Source organism: Mesoplodon bidens, assembly GCF_964165515.1.
Source record: "Mesoplodon bidens genome assembly, chromosome: 1".
In the NCBI taxonomy this organism is placed as follows: Eukaryota; Metazoa; Chordata; class Mammalia; order Artiodactyla; family Ziphiidae; genus Mesoplodon; species Mesoplodon bidens.
The window spans coordinates 131,081,867-131,108,352 of NC_138176.1; the positions used below are offsets into that span (position 1 = coordinate 131,081,867).

At 32.9% G+C, this 26,486-nt stretch overlaps 1 protein-coding gene across 22 annotated transcripts in view; it reads right to left on the bottom strand.

Moving 5' to 3' along the window:
* ADGRL3 (adhesion G protein-coupled receptor L3) overlaps window positions 1-26,263 on the bottom strand; it is a 581,523-nt gene extending 555,260 nt beyond the window's left edge. For 14 of the 22 annotated variants that reach the window (XM_081254131.1, XM_081254133.1, XM_081254135.1 and 11 more), the window contains exons 1-2: window positions 26,005-26,263; window positions 7,537-7,740 (exon numbers count right to left, since the gene is read on the bottom strand). In XM_081254131.1, the coding sequence (XP_081110257.1) occupies window positions 7,537-7,740; window positions 26,005-26,077 (277 nt within the window). In that variant the 5' untranslated portion in view covers window positions 26,078-26,263. The remainder of the gene's footprint in view (window positions 1-7,536; window positions 7,741-26,004) is intronic. The other 8 variants (XM_081254129.1, XM_081254127.1, XM_081254128.1 and 5 more) reach the window with 1 other exon arrangement.
* Between the last annotated feature and the right edge of the window lie 223 nt (window positions 26,264-26,486).

Here is a 26,486-nt window from a genome sequence, read left to right on the forward strand (position 1 = left end):
AGGAAAAACAAGAGAAGGAAAAGAACTATAACAACAAACCCAAAACAATTAAGAAAATGGTACTAGGAAAATAAATATCGATAACTACCTTAAACGTAAATGGACTGAATGCTCCAATCAAAAGACATAGACTGGCTGAATGGATACAAAAACAAGACCCGTATATATGCTGTCTACAAGAGACCCACTTCAGACCTAGGGACACATACAGACTGAAAGTGAGGGGATGGAAAAAGGTAGACAATGCAAATGGAAACCAAAAGAAAGCTGGAGTAGCAATTCTCATATCAGACAAAATAGTCTTTAAAACAAAGACTATTACAAGAGACAAAGAAGAACACTACATAATGATCAAGGGATCAATCCAAGAAGAAGATATAACAATTGTAAATATTTATGCACCCCATGTAGGAGCACCTCAATAGAGAAGGCAAATGCTAACAGCCATAAAAGGGGAAATCGACAGCAACAGAATCATAGTAGGGGACTCTCACACTCCACTTTCACCAAAGGACAGATCATCCAAATGAAAATAAATATGGAAACAAAAGCTTTAAATGATACATTAAAGCAGATGGACTTAATTGATATTTATAAGACATTCCATCCAAAAACAATAGAATACACTTTCCTCTCAAGTGCTCATGAAACATTCTCCAGGATACATCATAACTTGGGTCACAAATCAAGCCTCGGTAAATTAAAGAAAACTGAAATCATACCAAGTATCTTTTCCAAGCACAACGCTATGAGACTAGATAACAATTACAGAAAAAATTCTGTAAAAAATACAAACACATGGAGACTAAACAATAAACTACTAAATAACCAAGATCACTAAAGAAAACAAAGAGGAAATCAAAAAATACCGAGAGGGCTTCCCTGGTGGCGTAGTGGTTGAGAGTCCACTTGCCGATGCAGGAGACACGGGTTCATGCCCTGGTTCAGGAAAATCTCACATGCCGTGGAGCAGCTGGGCCCGTGAGCCATGGCTGCTGAGGCTGTGCATCTGGAGCCTGTTTTCCACAATGGTAGGGGCCACAACAGTGAGAGGCCCGTGTATCAAAAAAAAAATAAAAAAATACCAAGAAAAAAATGAAAATTAAAACACAACGACCCAAATCCTATGGACTGCAGGAAAATCAGTTATAAGAGGGAAGGTTATAGCAACACAATCTTACCTCAAGAAAAATGAAACATCTCAAATAAACAACCTAAACTTAGGTCTAAGGCAATTAGGGAAAGAAGAACAAACAATCCCAAAGTTAGCAGAAGGAAAGAAATCATAAAGACCAGAAAAGAAATAAGCAAAAAAGACATGAAGGTAACAATAACAAAGATCAATAAAACTAAAAGCTGGTTCTTTGAGTTGATAAACCATTAGCCAGACTCATGAAGAAAAAAAAGGGAGAAGATTCAAATCAACAGAATTAGAAATGAAAAAGGAGAAGGAATAACTGATACTGCAGAAATACAAAGGATCATGAGAGATTACTACAAGCAACTATATGCCAATAAATTGGACAACCTGGAAGAAATGGACACATTCTTAGAAAAGCACAACCTTCTGATACTGAACCAGGAAGACACAGAAAATATAAACAGACAAATAACAAGCACTGAAATTGAAACTGTGATTTAAAATCTTCCAACAAACAAAAGCCAAGTACCAGATGGATTCACAGGCAAATACTATCAAAGATTTAGAGAAGGGGTAACACCTATCCTTCTCAAACTCTTCCAAAATATAGCAGAGGGAGGAACACTTCCAAACTCATTCTACAAGGCCATCATCACCCTGATACCAAAACCAAACAAAGATGTCACAAAGAAAGAAAACTACAGGTCAATATCACTGATGAACATAGATGCAAAACTTCTCAACAAAATACTAGCAAGCAGAATCCAACAACACATTGAAAGGATCATACACCACGATCAAGTGGGGTTTAACCCCAGAATGCAAGGATTCTTCAATACACAAATCAATCAATGTGATACACCATATTAACAAATTGAAGGAGAAAAACCATATGTTTATCTCACTAGATTCAGAAAAAGCTTTTGACAATATTCAACACCAATTTATGATAAAAACCCTCCAGAAAGTAGGCATAGAGGGAACTTACCTTAACATAATAAAGGCCATATATGATAAAACCACAGCCAACATCATTCTCAATGGTAAAAAACTGAAACCATTTCCTCTAAGATCAGGAACAAGACAAGGTTGTCCACTCTCACCACTATTATTCAACATAGTTTTGGAAGTTTTAGCCACAGCAGTCAGAGAAGAAAAAGAAACAAAAGAAATCCAAATTGGAAAAGAAGAACTAAAGCTGTCACTGTTTGCAGACAACATGATACTATACATAGAGAATCCTAAAGAGGCTACTAGAAAACTACTAGAGCTAATCAATGAATTTGGTAAAGTAGCAGGACACAAAAGTAATGCATAGAAATCTCTTGCATTCCTATACACTAATGATGAAAAATCTGAGAGAAATTAAGGAAACACTTCCATTTACCATTGCAACAAACAGAATAAAATACCTAGGAATAAACTTACCTAAGGAGACAAAAGACCTGTATGCAAAAAACAATAAGACACTGATGAAAGAAATTAAAGATGATACAAAGAGATGGAGAGATATACCATGTTCTTGGATTGGAAGAATCAACATTGTGAAAATGACTATACTACCCAAAGAGATCTACAGATTCAGTGCAATCCCTATCAAACTACGAATGGCATTTTTCACAGAACTAGAACAAAAAATTGCACAATTTGTATGGAAACACAAAACACCCTGAGTAGACAAAGCAGTCTTGAGAAAGAAAAATGGAGCTGGAGGAATCTGGCTCCCAGACTTCAGACTATACTACAAAGCTATGCTAAACAAGACAGTATGGTACTGGCACACAAACAAATATAGATCAATGGAACAGGATAGAAAGCCCAGAGATAAACCCATGCACCTATGGTCACCTTATTTTTGATAAAGGAGGCAAGAATATACAATGGAGAAAAGACAGCCTGTTCAATAAGTTGTGCTGGGAAAACTGGGCAGCTACATGTAAAAGAAGGAAATTAGAAAACTCCCTAATACCAGGCACAAAAATAAACTCAAAATGGATTAAAGACGTAAATATAAGCCTAGTCACTGTAAACCTCTTAGAGGAAAACATAGGTAGAACACTCTATGACATAAATCCAGCAAGATCCGTTTTGACCCACCTCCTAGAGAAATGGAAATTTTAAAAAAATAAATAAATAAACAATTTGGACCTAATGAAACTTAAAAGCTTTTGCACAGCAAAGGAAACCATAAACCAGATGAAAAGACCACCCTCAGAATCTGAGAAAATATTTTCAAATGAAGCAACTGACAAATGATTAATCTCCAAAATTTACAAGCAGCTCATGTAGCTCAATAGCAAAAAAACAAACAACCCTATCCAAAAATGGGCAGAAGACCTAAATAGACATTTCTCCAAAGAAGATATACAGATTGCCAACAAACACACGAAAGGATTCTCAATATCACTAATCATTAGAGAAATGCAAATCAAAACCAGAATTAGGTATAACCTCACACCTGTCAGAATGGTCATCATCAAAAAATCTACAAACAATAAATGCTGGAGAGGGTGTGCAGAAAAGGGAACACTCTTGCACTGTTGTTGGGAATGTAAATTGATACAGCCACTATAGAGAACAGTATGGAGGTTCCTTAAAAAACTAAAAATAGAGCTACCATACGACCCAGTGATCACACTACTGGGCATATACCCTGAGAAAACCATAATCCAAAAAGAGTCATGTACCACAATGTTCATTGCAGCTCTATTTACAATAGCCAGGACATGGAAGCAACCTAAGTGTCCATCGACAGATGAATGGATAAAGAAGCTGTGGCATATATATATACAGTAGAATATTATTCAGCCATAAAAGAAACGAAATTGAGTTATTTGTAGTGAGGTGGATGGACCTAGAGTCTGTCATACAGAATGAAGTAAGTCAGAAAGAGAAAAACAAATACCGTATGCTAACACATATATATGGAATCTAAACAATAAATCATTCTGAAGAAACTTGGGTCAGTACAGGAATAAGATGCAGACGTAGAGCACGGACTTGAGGACATGGGGAGGGGGAAGGGTAAGGTGGGCTGAAGTGAGAGAGTAGCATGGACTTATATATAATATCAAATGTAAAACAGATAGCTAGTGGGAAGCAACCGCATATCACAGGTAGATCAGCTCGGTGCTTTGTGACCACCTACAGGGGTGGGATAGGGAGGGTGGGAGGGAGACGCAAGAGGGAGGAGATATGGGGATATATGTATATGTATAGCTGATTCACTTTGTTATAAATCAGACACTAACAAACCATTGTAAACAATTATACTCCAGTAAAGATGTTAAAAAAAAAATGAGCACAGGGTAGAGTTTTTATGACTTGTCAGGATTGAAATGCTTTAGCTGTACTCTGAGAGAACACTTGTATGAGCCCTGCACACTGTATGTATGGCTTGCAGGAGGGTTATTTGTAGATCATCTCAATGAACTTTTTAAGCACCTGCATGAAAATCACAATTAAAACAAGGAAAATGCTGATAAAGAACACATCAGCATTCCTTTAGCTTCAAGGAAATGTCGTGATATCTAGTCATTAACTGTGCAATCTGCCCTCAGACTTCCTTCTGCCTTAGTATGCTAAAGAGAAACAGGTCTTTTGAGAACAATGTTTTTTAATCCTTTATGCTTTGCTGCTGTACTGTGAAGTCCTAATTCCTGTGAATCCAAACACTCATTAACTCTCAAGAACTGCTATTAGCTATCTGGAGTCAAATGAATGTAAAAGGGGAAAAAGGGGGCAAAGTTTAATTTCAAACAAATAAAAGGGTTTTTGTTATATTGTTAAGGCTGTGTGTGTTGGGTTTCTATTTGCTTGTTTGGCTATCGATAGAACAAATAGAGGTTAACTTTTATAAAGTAATATCAATTTTATTTTCCAATCAAAGACTGCATTAATATAAGTCTTCATTGTTTCCATTTTTTTCTATATCTTAAAGTATCTTGTTTCTATAACATACTGTTGTTTTTGTTTTAGAAAGACAGGGGGAGGAAGGAAGGAAGCTGGAGTTCATTGACATTTTCTAGTTTGAATTCTTCATGTCTTTTCAATTTGAAGAGCTCAAGGTAATGTGGTATCTCCCATTTTAATTTCATTTTTAATAATGGTCCAAATGTTCTATCTGTATGTATTATCTTCTATATCAAGAAAGAGTATGCCCCTGTAATATTTACTTCGCTTCCTTTATTCTTTCTATAGGGAACATTTAAGATGACCTTCAGTTGTTCTCTATCTCACTGATAAAATTACTTTTGCACAAAAGCAACTTTCAGAAAGTATGGCCTCATCATAGCAGATTAACATGATCTGTAGGCTCCTTTTAAATCACATGACATTTACATGAGTCTTCATTTACAAGATCACATAAAGGTTGCCTTGTACCCTCATTTTTGTCTTTGGCCAAAACAGAATAGCAGAATAGAATACACTTTTCCTAGTTGTAAGTTGATAGAAAACCTGACTTAATCCCATTACCGCACTGTAATCTGCCACATACATGGCAAAAAGTAAAAGCCCGTAATATAGAAAAATCTTATTAAGCTATAAAAGTGGGGGAATGTAAAAGTTCAGCCAACATCTTAGTAAAGTTACTATAGGAAAAACTATTCTAATTGACTGCTATTCTAAATTTTTTTCACAAGACAGAAATGCCAGCAGGTGTTTATGTGTGTGTGTGTGTGTTTATGTTATAGTTGCTGATTTAAACATTTATAACATCTACTCAAAAATTAAAATTCATTTCTAGATTTCTTCTTCACTAGTACTAGAAACTGATGAACATATATGTATTGGGTAAATTAAATAATATTAATTTCATGTTACTATTTTACAATATAAATCAAAAGCCAATATTATGAAAACTTTGTGATTGCTGAAGCACATTTTGTGAAAAATGTAACTACACCCAATTTAGAGAATTTCAGGTTTGAAATGGTAATGCAAAGCAAAACAGAAAAGAAAAAAATGTAGTTCTTAAAGAATGTTTACCATACATTTCCCCTGATTTTTCCGAACACACTGGAGTCAATTCTACATGCTTCTGTAGAAACATAGGCACTTACCCACCACCACTGCCCCCCAATCATCACCACTAGGGAAGAAATGCTAATCTGAACTGAAAGATTCTAAGCCACTGATTGAACAATGTGACTGAGTGGACAGAGCCACTGTGAGTGTGAAAGTCACCACACACTTACTCTTTTTATGTGGCTGCAGTAATTGAAGAGTTAGCTTTAAATTTCACAAGTCTCTTAATCTCAAATTGATCAAAGGGTAATGCATTAACCTTAGTCCCTGAACTAAAACACAGTATTCCAGCTTATTTTACCAGGGAGTTCTGTAATGGGGCTTAGAAGATAAGCTCAGCTAATATAGTGGCATTTCATGTTCCTTTGCCAGTATTTCCTGTATAATTATTAAATTATGCTATAGGAGAGGTGAGTGTGTTTTGGAACAAGTCTTGATACTCATGGTTCCACCTGCCAAATGCTTCTCAGCCTTTTTCATGCTGCAGACACAAAGAAAATTACAAATATAATATTTATATAATTATATAAATACTTAATAAATATATAAATATTATATAATGCTTGCATATTATGTTATGTTATATTATATTATATTACATTATACATATTATATTCCCTGAGGGAAATTAGAAGGATAAGAGTGTCTGTATTGAGTTTGGTGAGTAAAAAGAAAAATTATATTGCCTAAATATTATGTAAAGGTAAAAAATATATATACAAAGTATTGAGGAAAAGAGCAGTATTGAATTTTGTGCAAATATGGTATAATATTCCTCACTGGAACTTCAAGGGCTGGATGTCACTCACTGTACTTGCCAGCTACAGAGGTAATATTATAAATAAAGCACTTTCCAACATTTTCATAAGAAAATTAGGTTGCTTGTGTAAAAATCACTTTTCTATCAGGTTTCATGCTTTAGATGACTATATACAATTCCTAACCAAGATGTTTTCACCATAATTGCCTCAAAAATCTTGGTAGTTTCCACTGATGTGAATTTTATTTCAAACAAGCAGATGATCAGAAATGTTAAAACGTGTCTTTTACAACCATTCAAATTTTACAACCATTGACATTGTCACTAAGAGTAATTGTAAACTTCCTGTGATAAAGCAAAAATATTTCAAACCCAATCAGAAATTTAAAGTCAAACGTTCTGAGATAGTGATGAGGCTCTAATGTAGAACAAGCATGCATTGTTCAACCACAGATCAGGATATCAGTGGGTGCAAACATCAGCCACTATGAGTGAATGCAGAGACTAAGTATATGAGAAGACACATTTGGGCCACTGCCTGAGGCTGAGCCTCCCAGGAGCCCCTGCCCAGCCACCCGCAGCCCTCTTTCCCCACCACTGGCCGCACCTTGGGCTGAGATCTGAGCTCCTTGGGCACCTGGACCACGAACTCCTCTGGCAGCTCCACGGGGCCCTTGTCCACGATGAGCAGTGACACGCTCCGCAGCTGGCTGCTGAAGGAGATGTCTGGGAGGTAGAGCGCCTCCTGGGCTGCGCTCAGCATGTCGCAGTGAAGCAGCAAGGGCTGGATGTCGCTCACTGTGCTTGCCACCTGCGGGGACCGCAGGGCGCACCATCAGACTCCGCTCAGCTCAGTCCGGCCTCAGAGGAGCCCTGCTAGGGGCTATTCCCAGGCTGCTCTCTGCTGCAAGCCATAGGCCTAGGACTCCACCACCCCAGGCCCCACAGACAACCCTGAAGCTGAGGACATCGTATCTCCTAGTCGTTAGTGTGATACTGACTGTGTAACTCTGTCCTAGTTAATCACGATCTTAGGTAAGCCAAAAACCTCATCCTAATTCCTAACAATGGTTAGAAAATTAAATATAATTATTGAAAGCAGAGAAAGCTAACTGAAAAAAATATAAAGATTATTTATGTTGTTAAAGATTCACAGCATTCTGTTATAATTTATGGGCACTAATATCTGTGTCAACAAAAACACTGGTTATTGAACTAAATATTTACACATGAAAAGCTTGATAAAGTAATGGGTGAAGAAAGTTTCAGAGAGGTTTTCTTTTTATTAGTTTTGTTTGTTGTACTATTACACTTACATGGATTGTTTTATATTTATTTATATGTTTCAGGTCACTTAACCTTTTTGGAAAGATGCTGTATTAAGGTCTGTGGTGGACATTAGGGTGAAAAGGATATACATACATTTTTGCCATTTACATACACAGTGATTTTACTGACAAATGGTACATATTACATAAATGAATAGATATGGAAGACCAAGACAATAATGAAAAAATAAAATTGCACAAACGACTATTTTTTAATATTCACAAAACAGTCATACATTATATGATATGAAAAACAGAACAATATAAGTACAGGATTTTGTTTTTTTGGTGAATTGGTACAGATACATATTTCTCTACACTAATTGCAACTAGTGTAATAAATAGGAGTGATAATGAAAATGTTCCTATTAACAGAAAGAAAAAGACTTTACAAGGAAGAAGATTTTGCTTTACATAATTATTTTTAACATTTTAACATGCATATTAAAAACATGATAATAATGCTATAGGGCTACCATTCAATAGCCAAGAGAGAAACTAAGAAATTCGATGAAGCAAGAGAATTTTAGATCATCTTTCTAACACTGGAAGTTTATAAAGTAGCGCTACAATTTCTTGATATACAAATTATTTGCAAATTAAAAGTGAAAAACATGTTCTCCTCCAAATCACAACAAATGATACAGCTCTTATAGAAAACAGAAATTATATTAAGAAATCTGTCAAACAATCCATCTACAATGAAAAAGTTTAGAATATTACTTTAAGTCATCACCCTTAAACAACATTTTTATTTAAACTCATTATAAAATGTGTGTACTAAAATATCTAGGCAAGAGGTAATCTGAGTGCTATTTTGATAGTTCATGTGAATGAACAGGTGTCAAAGAAGGAAACAAGTTTTAAGACCAAAAAAGCTGTGAAAATTAAAATCTCTAAATAATTACCTCCAGTGGCATCTTTTCTGATCTTTTAACTTCCAAACTATCATTCTCTTTGTTATCCAAAATGACAATGTGACTAATTTTTGATTATTTTTACATGAATATATACAAGTATGTTTTTACTAACACCTTTTTTTACTGCTCTATGGAAGGAAATTAGGAAAAGATTATAAAGCTATTATTTATCTTGCAAGCTTCAGTTATAATAAAGTTGAAAGATTTCACCCTCAGCCAAATTAACATATAAGGACATTCGGAGTGATGGAACATGCATTTACTTGTTCATTCATTCAACAAATATGTTTTGAGCTCCCATTATATTCCAGGTCCTTTTCTAGGTGCTGGAGATTTTGGTGAACAAAACAGATAGCATACCTACTTTAATAAATCACCCATTCTTGTGTGGGAGATGGAGAAAAATGCAAATACATAAATAATTTTAATACAATATAGATATGGGTAAACCATAGAAAGTTTAAGTAGGGTAATATGTAAAGGCTACTCTGTTTAGGTTTTTATGGAAGACATATATATGGGAGTAAAATTTAAACTGAGATCTCAAAATATTGGTAGTTGCTAGTCATACAAAAATCAGGAGTAAAGAGCATTCCAGTCTGCTGCAAAGGCCTCAGGCTGGAACCACCTTGGTCTGATCAAGAAATAGCACAATGGCCAATGAAGCTGTATATAGTGGACTGGGAGAAGAGTAATCTGGAATGAGATCAGAAGGTAATCAGCAGCCAGATCATGGGCTTTGTAAACCTGGGTAAGGCTTTTAGTTTGGGGACAATCAACCATCTGTTTAGGATACTGAATAAAGCTCCTGGGAAAAAGAGACTAGGGCAGGATAGGGAAAAAGACATAGGAATAATGATCTCTACTGAATTAAAGATCAATTATTTCAGGAAAGGTCAATTGCTAGAGTAGGCAGAGAATTATAATTGATTTAAAATGCATATAGAGTGGAATCACCATCAGTTGAAAAATGTAATAGTGCCTGCATTAAATGAAAGAATCTCAGCTTAAATAAGAAATAGACAAAAATGTTTGAACTATAACCAGAAAGCAAAGTCTAGGGACCTAGAAAGAATAGATCTGGATCAAAGAACAAAATAATTCCATGTGGTAAGCCTGAGGAAAATAAAAATACCAGGAAGTTAAGTAGACTTTTACTTGTAAATTAAAGGAGATTAGACTCCAAGGTGTTCCATGAAGCTGGATTATTTTATATGTCTATAGATCAGCCTCTCCTTTAAACTGCCCATCTCTATTAAAGGAAACCAGAGTCACAGACCACTGGAAGCAAAAGTGGAGGGGACATTACACTGCCCACATGGAGAAGGGTTGTTAGAACAGAGCCAAAATCTTAATTTTTGTTTTAAGAAATATTGTATATGTTATACTTAAGGTATTATAAAAATTCTGGGAAAATATTTACTCAAGTATAAATGTAAATCTAATTTTTCTTCCTGAAGCTATTATAAAATCTTCAAGATAAACATCACTGTTATAAGTCTGGTATTCCATTAAAAGCATTGAATCTCAAGTCTGGAAAGAATTATTCAATGCACACAATAGATAATAAACCTTAGAGTATCCTTGCTAAAAATCTCCAAGTTTCACACAAGGAGACAGTGATCACAAACTCACTCTGTTCTTGGGCCACCCAATTCCATTTGAAGCAGCAAGTTCTTCCTCATGTTGAAAAAGGTGTGATATCTATACTCTGGCATTCTCCATCCACTTGTCTAAATTTGATACAAATGGGTTATGTGCAAAACGTATCAAGCTAATCCTAGAAGGCATTTGTCTTCAGATATCTGAAGACAGCCTTCACATTCTGAATGTCTCTTTTCTTCTCCAGATTCATAAGGGAAAGGTTTCTTTCAAATTAACTATGAAAAAATACCCCACAATGTTGTAACATTATCTGTACTTGGAAGGTATCCCTGTTATGCCCCACACCCATCTCTACTTGAGACCACATTTTCAAACTTTGTTGTATGTAATTTTAGGATGTCTCAAAGGTAATTTTGGTTCCAGGGCAGGAAGTAACGATGAGGCCAATACATCTTGTTCTTCTTTCTTTCTATCCTTCTTCAAAGAGAGAAAACCTTCATTCTTAACTTCTTTAAAAATTACATATCTGATTTAGATTTCATTTTTTTAAAACAGGGACACTACTTTTTTTAAAATGTGGGTTGCTTTAATCTTTAATAATATTAAAAGTTCATCATAAGTAATGTAAATTATTGCCATACTTAAATTGTCCACATAATTAATTCATATTCAGATATTTTTACTATTTAAACACTTTGATTCTGCTTTCCTAGTGGGCAAGCATGAAATATAAAAATTAATATTTCACAACCTACTGAAATGATCAAAATATTTCCACTAGGTTTATGTGTAGTCTCCAAACATCAAAGGCCATCAGAATATCAAAGTCTCTGAATATTGGCTGTGGGTAAATATGAGGCAAGAAGAAAAGGAAAAATAATGAGCACGTAAGAGGTAAAGTATTCGTAATGTTGGTATCAGAGTTCAGAGTTTTCATATTATCTGTGGAGCTTATAATTGAAATAAGTATTAAAATATCAGATTTCAATAATATATGCCTTCAGAGATCAAAACTGATTTATAATTAATAAAAATACTAAATAAGCATCGTTTCTAACCAATTTCAACTTCTTCTATTTTCTTGTTCACCTTAGGTGAGTAGCGATGTAATTCAATTATTCAGCTTCTTCCTCCAAACATCTATTGATCATAATAGTGAGCCTGGAATCTAGACATAGCAATGGGCTGCAGTACTAAGATATTTCTAAGGAGAGAGAATGCTTACAACAAGACATCATCAGAGTGTTATTTATCAGAGTTACACGTGATTTAACATTCATATTCACGAGTCATTTGTCTTTGTGTTTTGGGGTAAGAGTTTACTATATCTTTTTAATAATTAGCTAATTATGAGTCTTACAGGGTTTAACTGTACTATAATGTATGTACTGTAATTACAGCTATGACCCTAACCTACATATTCAATTCTGCCTTTCACTATTATCTCTTGAATACAAAACTTATTCTCTATATGTACCTGCCAAATCCTTTGTTCAAATTATCCTTCTTAACAGGAAATTCTTTCCCCTACTGCTCAGGCTTTACAAATGACACTCCCGGTATCATGCTTCCCATAATTATTCTAAACTATTCACTATGTACATAATCAGCACCAAATTTCACACTATTTCCCTCTATTCTCTACTAAAATCTAAAATTTTAAATCTACTTTTAAATTAAAATTTAAATCTTCTAAACATTTAAAATCTTGATTTCTTTTTTATTTCCAAGATTTAAGCAAATACTGCTCTCCTTAAATCAAACTTTACAAACTTTACTTCTTTTGTTTTCTTCTTTTGTTTCTAGCTCATTCTTCTATATGCTGATTTGGTTGGTTTATTTCTAATTTAAAGCATAGGTCTACAAAATAAGGCAATTCTCAGTAGGTTATTAAAATGCCTTTGGAAGAAGTCTCCATGAGCTGGTTAAGGAATTTTGATTTGAGTTTCTCTTCTAACAACTATTTGAAATGTCACTGCATCATTAGATTGACGGTTCCAAGTATATTTCTTCATCTTAAAATTACTGATACTACTACCTATGATTCAAGGGATTGTTGTGATTATTCGTTGAGCTATTGTGTGCAAAGGTGTTCAGCTAACTGCAAAGTGCTACATAAATGCTAGAAATTATATTGAAATACTTATAACAACAAATGATTGATTGACACAGAATGTCTAATCCAATTCAGTCTCATATCTATAACTATATCTCTCTATCTATCTATGTATAGAGAGAGGGAGGAAGGGGTGGGAGGAAGCAGGGGGGAAAAGAGAGAGAAAGGGAGACAGACTAGTGCTTTCATTTCTTTTCTTATAAGTAAAGGTCATTTTCCAATTCTGCTTCCTTTTGCATACCTGAAATGCTCTACCTTTCTCCCAGTACCTTCATTTTGGCCATATAAATAAATTACTACTCTCCTGATTTCTCCCTAGAAGTGCGTGTGAACAGCTGCAAAATTTCTTTCTAGGCTGGGTAGTAATCTCTAACAACCGTCATAAAAGTTCCAATCCAAGCACCTGACTAAGGATGCCACCAAGTAGAAATTACATCATGGAAGTTCTAACACAGAGATAAATTTGACTTAATTCTAGGTCTTACAAGAAAATGGCTCCGAAGTGATGAATTGTCTACCTATGTATGATGAAGCAACCTTCATAGTATATGTGAATATTATTCAATTTAACTCAACAGACTCCTTCTCTGGGCTGAACTGTTTTATGAAGCATTGGTATGTCCTGTGTGGGCAAGCAATTTTCCCTTCAGACTGGGTTTCTTGCTCTTTTTCTCTACAACACAGCTGTTACAGTAAAATAAAATATAATATGGTTAAACTTTCACCAGAAGACTGAACAGTCAAGTTATGAAAGCTATATAAGACATCCTGAGACTAGTGGAACAAGCAAACACTTGTTATGTATAAAGCTAATGGGAAACTTAATTCCTAGTGTTAAAAAACAAAAGAAACAACATTAAAAGATTATTTTTAATTGTCTTTCATGTATGACATCTTCCATGTTTTAAACATAGAAGAAAACTTGTGGCTTATTCATTGTAATGGTTGCCTAGATTGCAATATTGTAATGTAAATATCTCAAACATTTGTTAAAATGTGTAAGCAGAGTAAGATTTTTGCTATTGATGTAAATTTGTAAAAAAAAAATCAATTTCTGACAAAAAGACATTATTTTCACTCAAATTAAATAAAATGCTTATTACATATCTTGTTCCTCAGAAGATTGATAACTAATAGCTTTTTTTTCAAACTAAAAACACCTGCCTCTTTGTAAACATAATGCAAACAGAGTTCAATTCATGACAACAAAAGGAAAATTCTGGAATTTATTCTTTGGAAAATACGGATTTTCTTTTAACTTCCCTCCCTCTACTCTCCTCTTAAAGGATATTAAAATTTTAATGGTATAGAAAATGTGCTTTCAGAATGTTGTAAATAATTTCTTTAAAAATCTTTATAACTGTAGTAATGGGGCATTTTTCTTAATCATGTTGCCAATTGTACTCGACATGTGGGGAAAAAAACAGCAAAACCATACATATTTTGACAGAGATCTGTCTCATTAGTGAGTTCTTTCTCCCCATCCTAAGTTAACCATAACTGGCATCTCTGAAGGTAGTTGAGAAGAATGAAAACTTTTTATGTACTTTTTTCTGGTAATAAGAGACTTTTACCCCTCCACCCCTTCTCAATACACATACTAAATGAATGTTTAAATGCTGGTTCACAAAAAAGTTGATATGTTAACAGGCTCACAGGTCAAAACGATCGATTATATTATGTTGATGATATATACATAGAGTGTAATTATTATTGGACACCTACTTTTAAAAAATCAGCATAGTGGTTTTTAATCTTTGTGCAGAGCCACGACAACAAGCCTGCCTCTAACAACAGCCTGTAACCCATAAAACATCTGGGCTATCACAGCTCTTCCCACTGGCCTGAGCCATTTTGACTAATATAAAAGGCTTCCTTTTAAGCAAATATGTAGTGTTCCTTGGAGGGAGCATCATACCAGCCTGTTGCTTTGAATTTTATGTATTATCTGTGTGCATTATTAAATCATGTGCCCTTAAGGTTTGCATGGTTTCACCAACTTCACTATCAAAAGGAATTTTTTAAAAAAGGATCATTGCTAAATAGTCACCACCATGTTGATTTGTAACAAGCGCTACATAAAAGAATAGTTGTAATCTAATTCAGGTAGCGTCTATTGATCATTACTCTCATAGTATCTCTAACAGCCTGGAGAGAAGTAATGTGTGAAAGCTATTTTTTCTTTTATAAATATAGAGGGTTTTTTTCCCTCTACATGGTCTAATCATATCTGGTTTTTTTTTCCTCATGTCATCTGTTATTTCTTAATGCAACAACAAAATTCATCGGTTTTGAAGTCATCTGAGTCCAAGAAAAAAATGAATCATTGTAAAATGCTATTTTAATTTTGCATATTATTTTATCTTTGTATTTAATAAGCAATGATTTCTCTAATTTAACTCAATGTATTTATCCCCTTTAATTTCACATTAAACTAATATCAAAGTAAGGGTACATCTGTCACTGGTTATTCAATTTCTTCAAACCTGGGAAGAATAGTGAAGACAGGAAATTTGATTGGGCTTATAGTCTAATTAAAAGCAACAGGCTTAACTATGAATAGCTTTTCAACACTCTAACTTTTTTTTTTGCTGATCTAAGCTTAAGATGTTCATTAGTAACTCATTAAAGACTTAGTTACAGTCCAGTGGGTAAGTCCTGAATATAATGATGGAATGTGTGTACAAATGTGTAGGCTCATAATTAGAGAAACTGTCACATTTGGGGATTAAGAATATACAATGCAGTCTTTGAAAACCACTATGGAAAGTAAGTGACCCAAGATGGTGTTGTATTTTAAATTTTGCTTACTATCCAGGTCATTTGGTTTTTAGTTCTAATTCCTAAAGGTATGTTTTAATGACCACATTTTCCCAGGATTAAATGTATGAGGCTTTGTGTTAGGGCCTTTCTATACATTATTTTACTTAATCCTCATACTATAACAAAGTAGGCCTAATTACCCCTTTAATAAATGAAGAAACTGTGATTCAAACTGGTTAAGGTCATGTTTCTTGGAAGTAATAGAATTGGAATTAGACTCTAAGGCTTGAAATCCTTCTACTTCATTCAATAGAACCATGCAAATTAGGATTCTAAAGCAGTTTAGATTGAATAATACTCTAAATTTCAGTTTCTGGGCTTCATTTAAGTATTACTTTCTAAATAGTGACATCTTCCTTTATCCAGGGTTCCTTGAAACTGTAGGAGCTGTTCACAGTATTAACATTTATAAATCATTATCTTTATTTAGTTTTCTCCTAATCTTTTCTCCCCAAATAGTAATATTTCAGATAAGCCCAATGGGCTTAAATAGTGCAAGTTTACTAGGATCCTTTCCATATAAAACCTCAGGTCCTTTTCCATTTCTCATTTTTTTCTGTTTCTTTGTTTAAAGATGTGATATGAGTGAGTCCAGAGGACACCAATTAAAATATGTAGATTTGATAGAGAGACACAACAAATTGCCTAAATTCCTTGAGATGAATTAAAAGAGGTATTAAGTTGTTTGTAGAACATATCAGAGAAAACGAGTCTATTTAAATAAAATACTCAATATTTATAATATAATTTGAGCAATGATACAAAAAAAGGTAAAAAAGGGGGATTTCCAGAATCTGGAAGGACAAGAATTCAGACTAGAACAAAAACAGAAACATTTCTGGCCACTACAATTAAAGCTTAATATTCTTTACCATTTTCTTAAGGAGGAGTAATTGGAAACTAACTAGAAGAACCCAATGAATTACCTTGCTGTTTTGTATAATTCACCACTATACAGTTCACATCTCAGAATAAAGTTTCAATCATTGTCAATTACTAGTTTTTGCCATCATAAAAAAAGCAGATTAATGAACTATTTTTAGGAATCAAATATGTAAGTAAAAGAGGAGATGGAGTGGGGCTAGACAAGCGATATATGATTTCAAAGTGAATTTAAAATAGATGAGATTTAAGTGACTAAATCCAGGCAAAAATCCTCTTTTACAAAATGCAGTCTAAACAATTCTTAAATCTAAATGTATTCTAACATTGATATTCTGTGGTGTTTTCTAAAAAAGATATTTAAGAAAGCTTACAAATCAACAATAAAAAATAAAAATTGAGAAATGATTAAATAATATTTCTTCAAGTAAGTAATGCAAATGGCCAATGAGTACATGAAAAGAAGCTCAACATTATTCATTACAGAAATACAAATCAAGATTGGGAGTTCAGGATTAATGTGTACACACTACTATATTTAAAACAGATAAACAAAAAGGACCTATTATATAGCAAAAAAAACCAAAAAAATGTTTAATTCAGTTTGTCAAAAAAAAAGAAAAGTACAATGAGATACTACTTCATCTTGACTAGAATGGCTAAAAGAAAAAAGACAATAACAAGTGTGAGTGAGAACGCAAGAACGCTCATACTGCCGTTTGGAATGTATAACTGTGCAACTACTCTAGAATATAGTTTAGCAGTTCCTCAAAATGCTAAATATAGTTATCATGACTCAGCAATTCCATTCCTAGGTGTATACCCAAGAAGTGAAAACATGTCCACACAAAAACTTGTACATGAATTTTCGTAACAGTAACACACAAATTAGCCAAAAAGTAGGAATAATCTAAATTTCCATCAACTAATAAATATAATGTGGTATATTTCATACAATAGATTGTTATTTGGAAACAAAAAAAGAATTAACTACTGATACATGCTATGATATAAATAAATTTTAAAATTATTATGTTAAATGAAAGAAGCAAGTTGCAAAAGATAAAAAAAATTGTATGATTCCATTTATACAAATTGTTTACAATAGGCAAACCCATAGAGACATTGATTAGTGGTTGCCAGGGACTGGGGAGAAGGGGAAACTGGGTATGACTATTAATGGGTACAGAATTTCTTTTTGGAGGACTGATAACATTCTAAAATTGATTCAGTGATGGGTGCACAACTATGCATACACTAAAATCCACTGAACTAAACACTTTTAAGTGGGTAAATTTTATGGTATGTGAAATATAAATCAATAAATATATTTTTATATCCCCATTTATACATTAAAAAAGATATTGGTGCATCAGATCTAGTTTTTTTTTAAAAATTACATGGCATCTTTTATAAATATTTTCTTCTTCCTTTATCACAAGAGGACTATGCTTTTCTGACTCATTTATAGATGTGGCTATGAGGAAGAGTTTTAATTAATGAAAATGGAAGCAAAAGTAAAGTGCACTATTTCCAAGCATATCCATGAAAACTTTCCATTGGAATCTTCCCAATGCTTGTTCTTCCTTCCTGTAGACAGGAATGGCAGTGAGCCTCAGAAAGATTTTGGAACCCTTGTTCCAAAATCTGACTGGGTCTCTGAATAACTGTGAGAACAAGAGAAGGGCATCCTCCCAGCCCCTACCACACACACACACACACACACACACACATCCAACCAGAAACACTTACCTGCCTTGGAATGCTTGGTGAACAAGACAATATTCTCTAGAATCCATTATTCATTTTGGAATCTACTGTGACTATAGCCGAAGTTTATCCTATCTAATACATGGTTCAAGAATGGATTAAAGTAGGTAACTCAAATTTCTTTCTCCAGAAATTTCATAATATATAATTGGAAACACACACACACACATAAACACACACACACACACACACACACACTTGATTTGATCCCTATTTGACTACTTCTTGTCTTAGATATATATGATTTTCTGAGGACTCGTTCCTATCAAATTACACCACAAACATACAGAGTGCAGTAATGTTTCAGGGATGTCTTTTACAATTGATCAATTTGCCTAATTTTGAGACTTTATCTTAATTACTATCCTTTCATAATATATATATTTATGTTCAATTTGTCATCCTATTACTCTTTTCATTTCTTATTAACTTTTGTTTAATATTATATATATATATATATATATATATATATTAGAATAATTTTGTTGAATTTCTACATAGAAAAGCTCACATCAGTACTCTGAATGCAGTGTGTGAACATATATATATAAATTAACTTGGAAATAACTTACAATTTTGCTATTCCTAGTCTTTTCATCTAGGAACATGGTATATTGCATGTCTTCTTTTATAACTCCCAGTAAGTTTCACACTTTTCTTCTCATAGGTTCCATGTAGTTCCTGCTATGATACTTCCTAAGTAACTCAGGCATTTCATTGCTGTTTTGATGGATTCATATATGTATGTTTGAATCATACACCTGAAATCAGTGCTCCCATTAATTCTGGGAAAGTTATTATTTCTTGAATTTTCTGAGTACATCATTATACTCCTACAAATAATAATTATATCTTAATATTTGAATATTTACTCTTCTTATTTATATTTTGTTCATTATTATAGTAGCCAAAATTTGTGGAATTCTTTTAAACAAAAAGTCATGATAACAAGCAAGGCTGTATTGATCATTTACTACCATTCATTTTAGATAGCATTAATTATTAAGTTATTCATTATCAATTATTAAGTAATTATTAATTAACCTAAAAATGAATCATTCTTTTACTTCCATATCTCAAGAGATTTTCTTCCAGGGGTACAAAGATGCAGTCAAATTTTATATACAACCGTGTTCCATTTTACTGCTCTTTGTAATGGTAATGTATCAATGACCTTCAATGTTGAGCCCTCGACATATGGTTAAACAATGGTTCATTCATATGACATGTTATCATAATTTTTGAAACTTTAATAAGATGCTAGAAATGTCTGAATTTTAAGGTTAAGTCAAAATTAAAGATATAACTTTTATTTCTAGCATTATTCCAATTTAAAAAAATGTGCATACATATAACTGCAAAAAAAATCTAACAAGCATTAATATTAATTATACCACTGGGTCATGGGATTATTGGATTTTTTCTTTCTGATCTAAATTTGTATGAGGAGAATTACTTTGACAGTAAAATAGGAGACACTGGTAATGACAAACAAAAAAATACATGAGACTATGTTCTTGTGCTCTAACAGTAAGCTACAACCTTGGCTTCTGGACAGTCAAATCACAACCAACAATAATATGTGTAGATGAAATAAACACTGGAATCTTATCAAATATCATTGTGAGAATCTATTTTTGTACAAAGATGTCTATCTATTACTTTTGTAAGTACAACTAGCATATTTCTCTTGCAAATCCTTAGCTAGCCTAGCTTATTTGATCAAATCCTTCATGTATAATTTTTCTGATAGGAATACAATTTTCTTTATTTAAAGAAACTAATTCTGCCACGATGGTAATATAGGGCAAATATAGATTCAAATAAAACAAAAATGTAAGTATTAAAATGTAAATAGTTTATTTTCAATTTATCAATTAAAAACATGAAATAAAGAATGAATTAACCCTATGTTTCAATAGGGCCTTATTCTAAACTGTCAAATTAAAACACATCACAATATAATATATAGTGTCTTATTTGCATGACAAATCAATAAGACTCTTTCCTATTGCATTTCAATTTTTTATTTGGTCATTAAGGAATCATTTCCCAATCAGAATGGAGGAAATAAATGTGTGAAAAATGCACTATGGCTATTTATATTAAATTATAAATATAAGAGAACTATTCTTACATTGAGAATGAAATTAAATAGCAATGCAAAGAAGAGGAAAATAGATAATTAGTTATTTATATATTATATATCAAAATACTTTGAAATTCATTCAACATCAAGTGTATGATGACCATCCTGGTGCAGTCACAGTCTACCCCAAAGCCAAGAAATACAAAAAAATATGATCCTAACCCCCCCAAATAGTCACAGTACCTAAAATCTGAAAAGAAAAAATATTTTATTCTCAAGGTATACCTGTGTTACTCATAGAGTATCACTACAATAAAATTCACATATAACATGTTTTGCAAATGCAAAGGCAAAATAAAACTATTTTCCAATTGCCAACCTGCATACCGAATGTGTAGGGAAGGCTCCTAAACACATTCTTACAAAGGAAAGCTGTCAAGCGTGCATATTTGTAGTAAATATTGTGATATCAGAGACTGCATAGTTAACTTTTGAAATATATATTTTGAACTTCAGTACCAAGTGGCTAACGTAGATGGTGTTGGATGTGTTTGCAGTAACCTCATATGACATGATAATGACAAAGATTTTTCTGTATAACATATTTGACCATAAAAACAGTGATATTACTGCAAGTATTACAAATTGCCTAGGCTGGCAAACATTATAAACATTTAAAGGATGATTAATTTCAAAAAATAACAAAGTTAAGCAGAGCTTAGAAGTCAACCTGTCTTTTTCACAATTAATAAAACATGACTTCATAAAAAAATTATATGGTAATATGTTGTGTTATAAAATGTAATTTTGTACTTTCTCAAGCTTTACATTTTATTAGAGGTTAAAAATATTTTAAATTATTATTTTAAATCATTGACATATTAAATTTTATTATAACTGTAAAAATAGTTAATAATAAAATGCAAATTACATAAACACATATAGTATGAAATATATATGCATTCGATCATTGTTTTGTCCCTGCTAAGAACTGTTTATAATAATTAACTTCTTGAACATAATAAAGAGCAGGTTTGCCTGTAAAGTCCATTAATATATAAATATACATTCAACTTTAATGACAAAAAAATAGACTTGCAGAAAAAAGTACACATATGGTGGCCACAGAAGAATTTTTTTTAATTCTACTTTTTTCTGCAAAGGTACCATAAAAAATATTGTAAGCAGTAAGCTCCAATGATCCTGTTTTCTATCTTTTTAATTGTGACAGTTTCTAAACACAGCTTAATTAAGATGAGATGCAGTTAAAATATTTGAGCACCCCAATCACCTTCTCAACTCCCAACCCATTGTGGCTTGTGTGACATCCCTCCCAGGACCAGATGTCCTAGTCCAGGTCCTACACTGAAGCATATTGTTTTACTGCCAATAAGGATGAGTCCCAGATGCCCATGTTATCTCTTGATTTTTGTTCTCTGATTCCCCCTTTTTCTCTTGCTCCCAACAAGATCAGTAGGACAAAAAAACTTTTATCTTCATGCAACACTACATTATTTAACAGCAAAGAACTGGCCACCTGCTTTAGCTGCTTCTCTTTACTTCTGACAGGTCTCATAGCATTATAGATAAGGATTTTATGGCTGTACAAGAAGGGGGCACAGTCATGGTAAACAGAAAAAGAGAAATACAGAGGTACACAGAGACATAAAATATGGACAGATAAACACAGAACTAGAGACATTTCTTAATTTTAAAATTGTGTGTGTGTGTGTGTGTATATATATATATATATATATATATATATATATACATATATATATACACATACACATATACACACACAATGTGGATATACTAATTAATTTGTTTTCCTATAAAAAACACTGACCAGACTTTCTAGGATGATGTGGGAGATAATTCAACTAATGTAAACATTATTCAGAATTAATTCTTCAGCTTAGTTTCTAATTTTACCCATGTAGAAATCATGCAAAAAATGCTTCTCTGACAATTATATACTACCAATTATATACTACTACTACTGACAATTGACAATTATATACTATATTATTATATACTGACAATTATATACTAAGCCTTTATATATATATATATATATATATATATATATATATATCAGTTTGATAATAATTTTGTTTAGATACTAGTATTAAAATTTTCTGGCAAAACTTAAATGCTGAGGTCCAAGTAGCAAAATATTTCAATTATCAGGGTAAGAATAATGATAATTACTCATTTTCCTTATGTAATGCTGAGAGGTTTAGTTCTATTTCAAGGTAGTTAAGGCTAGGAAAATAAAATATAAAGATTTATTGAATGCCAAGCACTATGTTAGAAACTATTCACATATCATTCCATCCATTTCTTAAAATAACCACACATGGAGTAAGTGTTCATTGTTGCGGATGAGAAGTAGGTTTACAAATGTTTAAGTTACTGTAAGTTTGAGGGAAAAATTAAGAATCTTTTGTTCACTACCTTACCTTTAGCAACTAGCACAGTTTTCTGGCTCACAGTCTATGATAAATGACATGTGTTAACTAGTTTACCAGGTAACAGTGTTACAGTGCTTGTAAGCAGTAGAGCTGAAATTTTATCTCAGGTCTGTTAGACTTCAAATCCCAGTCTGTCTGTGCCCAGAACATGGAATAAGCAAGTAATCTACCTTTCTGCCTTATCTGCTCCCAAAGAACCAGGAGAGTTGAGGTGGGATTTTTCTGTAGGGAAGAATGGCCTTGATAGTAACTGATTATCTACTGGCATTAAGACAAGAGCTTAAGAAGCTAAGTCCTTTATTTTAAAACCTCTCTGGGTCTCATGTGAAACTTGAGTCAAGTTCTTTTGCCACTTGGTACCTCAATGATTTTACTATAAGAAGTTAATGATAATGATGATAATAATAAATAACATTAAACCCATGAGAATGTTGTGATAATTAATTGTACCAATACCTCTAAAGTTTATGGCTACATAATTTATAGTCATCATTATTATTTACTCTGGAGAAAAGGCCAGCAATTCGGGTAATACCCAGAAAAGTTAATTCTCTATGGTCTCAAGGACAAATGAAGCTAGGCATCTCAACAGCAGTATGCAAAGAGATGCTATCAGGGGATGTTTTGGAAACAAGAGTACTTCTATAACTGAGACATCCACTTTACCTCAGTCCTCTAAGGTTTCGAGCTATATGGTATTCCTTTAAGCCAGGACTGGGACTCTAAGCTATATGGGACTCTAAAAATGCCTATCCTATTAGATTTCATCACTGCTCAAAAGTACACACACTCCTCTGTTTATGAGCATGCTGGATTCCAAAAGGCTGCTCAAGTGAAGCCATTTATTTACAAGCCCAAAGTGGTATCACAAAGGCAATGGAGAAAGCCTCCTATGGAAGGCAGACAAAACTGATTTGCATTTTCTCTGGTGTGAAGTTTTAAAATACTTACACAAAGTAATAAGAATAAAGTTTATAAGTGGAACACCTATATTGTTTATCCTGATATGGTTCAAAGTCAAGATAATATAAAGTAGTTCACATACAATGGAAAGAATTACTTTAGTTTTTAGCCAAAATGTTTTATATTTTTTATATACCAGGCTCAATATTCTCCATGCCCTATTAGGAGTTTTCAAATACTTCTCAGACTTACTTGGAGAGATTGTGTGTGTGTGTTTGTGTGTGTGTGTATGTGTGTTCAGTACAGGCCTTAACTCAAGACCTATGATCTAAGGCTCAGCCATGTTTGGGGCCCACTGAAATACACAGTAGGTGTCAGTTTTTGGAGACCAGAAATTTCACCTCTGAAAAGGGAGTCTTTCTTACAATACCTATTTCTGCTATTTTTAACCTACCTTGCTCTAACAGTGCAATTTTAGACTGACTTTTTAAACTTGACTTGTACATACATAGAGTTTTTTTTTTTTTTCCTGAATATCAACATCAAATGAAAAAGCTCTCAGGGTTAGCTAATTCCTAGTTGTTACAATTTACTGGAACAAAAATAAACTGGAGGGGCAGATAGTATGATAAAGGAAATTAATGTGTTCAGTCACTTAATATCTGCCAGGCACTGTGCTAGATTTTTTACATATGCTATTTATTTAATCTTCAAAGTAACCTTATGAGTGAGGTGTTTTTATAACATCTAAAAGCCTAATTAGAATCATCTTTAGATATACAGATAATCAGAAAAATACTTGTTTAAACCTGTATAATTCTTATACTGTCCCATATCACAAAATGTTATATGTGCCCAAGTATGTGAGTATGTAAGTGCTACATCAGTATAAGAATTAAGGAAAAATTTTGAAATATTTGACAAATTTACATTGTTTAAAAGTAGATGGTTGTATAATTTTACTTTCATTTTTTAAAAAAACACTCATATAGCGATTTGTTAGAAATAAAGGTGTTAAATCAGGGGAACTTTAGGGAAAATGTCAAGAGAGAAGTGATCATATCCGGTTTTTATACTGACAGCAGAATGCAGAATTCATGTTGAAACTTATGAATATGAGCCAAATTCAGATTCACATCACTGATGAACTACAATAGATTCCTGTAGTCAATTAAAAACCAAAAGTGAGCTGAAGAGGCTAAAAATGCTTTTCAGCTGCTTGCTAAACTATAATATTCTGAGACCTTCTAAGCAGTGGCAAATACAGCTGTGTCCCTTTTTCTTTGTTCTAATTACCATTAATGTATGAGATAGTGACTATATTATGCCATTTTCATCTTAGTGCAAAACCAACGATAATTAGTAGAAAACTTTAAATTGTGAAAAAGGAACATATATATAGACTTTAATTTGCCAATTTTTAGAGAGATCCCGTGAATATTGTACTAAGTGGTACAGAATTTATCTTGCTTATTTATTGAATAATTATATGTTTTATAAAATTTGCAAAGGGAGATCATTTCTTAACTATCATACTCATGTTATAAATACCAAGCTGTCTAAATGAACAAAGAACACAGTCTTTTATGAGTATATTAGCATGTTTCAAGAAAAATACCTTTCTGCATATGTTGATATCATTTTGATGTTGCTGGGTTTTTTTCCTTTTTTTGCATTGAAAGGGATGTGAGAATTTTGCTTTAATGAGAGGTTTAATTTTTATTCTGTTTGTTAAAGATTGAGGAGATTAGTAAACACTCAGAAACAAATGATTACTTGGTCCAAGAAAGCAGATTTTTGGAGTGTTTTCTTTCAACTGTGCATACTTACTGTATTAAAAGTTATTTTACCTACTAAAATATGTAAATAAAAATAATTCAAAATAAATGATATAGCTAATAATTCAGATGATATTCCTTAAGTGTGGTAAAACAAAGAATAAAACATGAATTATTTTTTTAAACTTTGTTTAGATATACATTTTAAATGGTATTTTAAGAAATCAAACTCAAAATCCTATTTATTGCAGCTTAAGGTACATTACTTACTGCTATTAATATATGGTAGGCAAAAGCTGCAAAATCATAGAGCAAAAATTTAGAAGAGTCTAGTGTAAACAACTAAGACAACATTAAGCATCACACAAAAATTAAAGGTCTTACCATGAACTATCGGTGCTAAGAGCATCATGAAGACTAGTAGCTGTGATGGCCACATGGTCATGTTCTCAGGCATGAGAGTGCCTCAAGAGTGAGTGTTCCAAACGTGAAACAAAATAAGTGTCTTTCTGATTCTTCTGTAGTCCAAGACTTATGATTAAAAAAAAAAAAATCTCAAAAGGAAATATTCTTCAGAACAGAAACACCAATATCCCAAATCTGAATCCTGCAAATAAGAAAAAAAAAAAGGGTTAACAAATATAGGTTTTCTCATTTCCTTGAAAATTTCTTTCCTGAATAGAACATCTGTATACTGTCTCCCTTCTTCATTTTAATGAATACATGCATCATGTATAAAAATAAGTAAGTAACCTAAGGTACATTATTTATGCATGTATTAGCACAGTGTTTACTTCCCAGCCCCCAAACTGACTGAAACAAATAGTTCAGTCTCACTGGACAAAGCAGTATAAATATACTATACT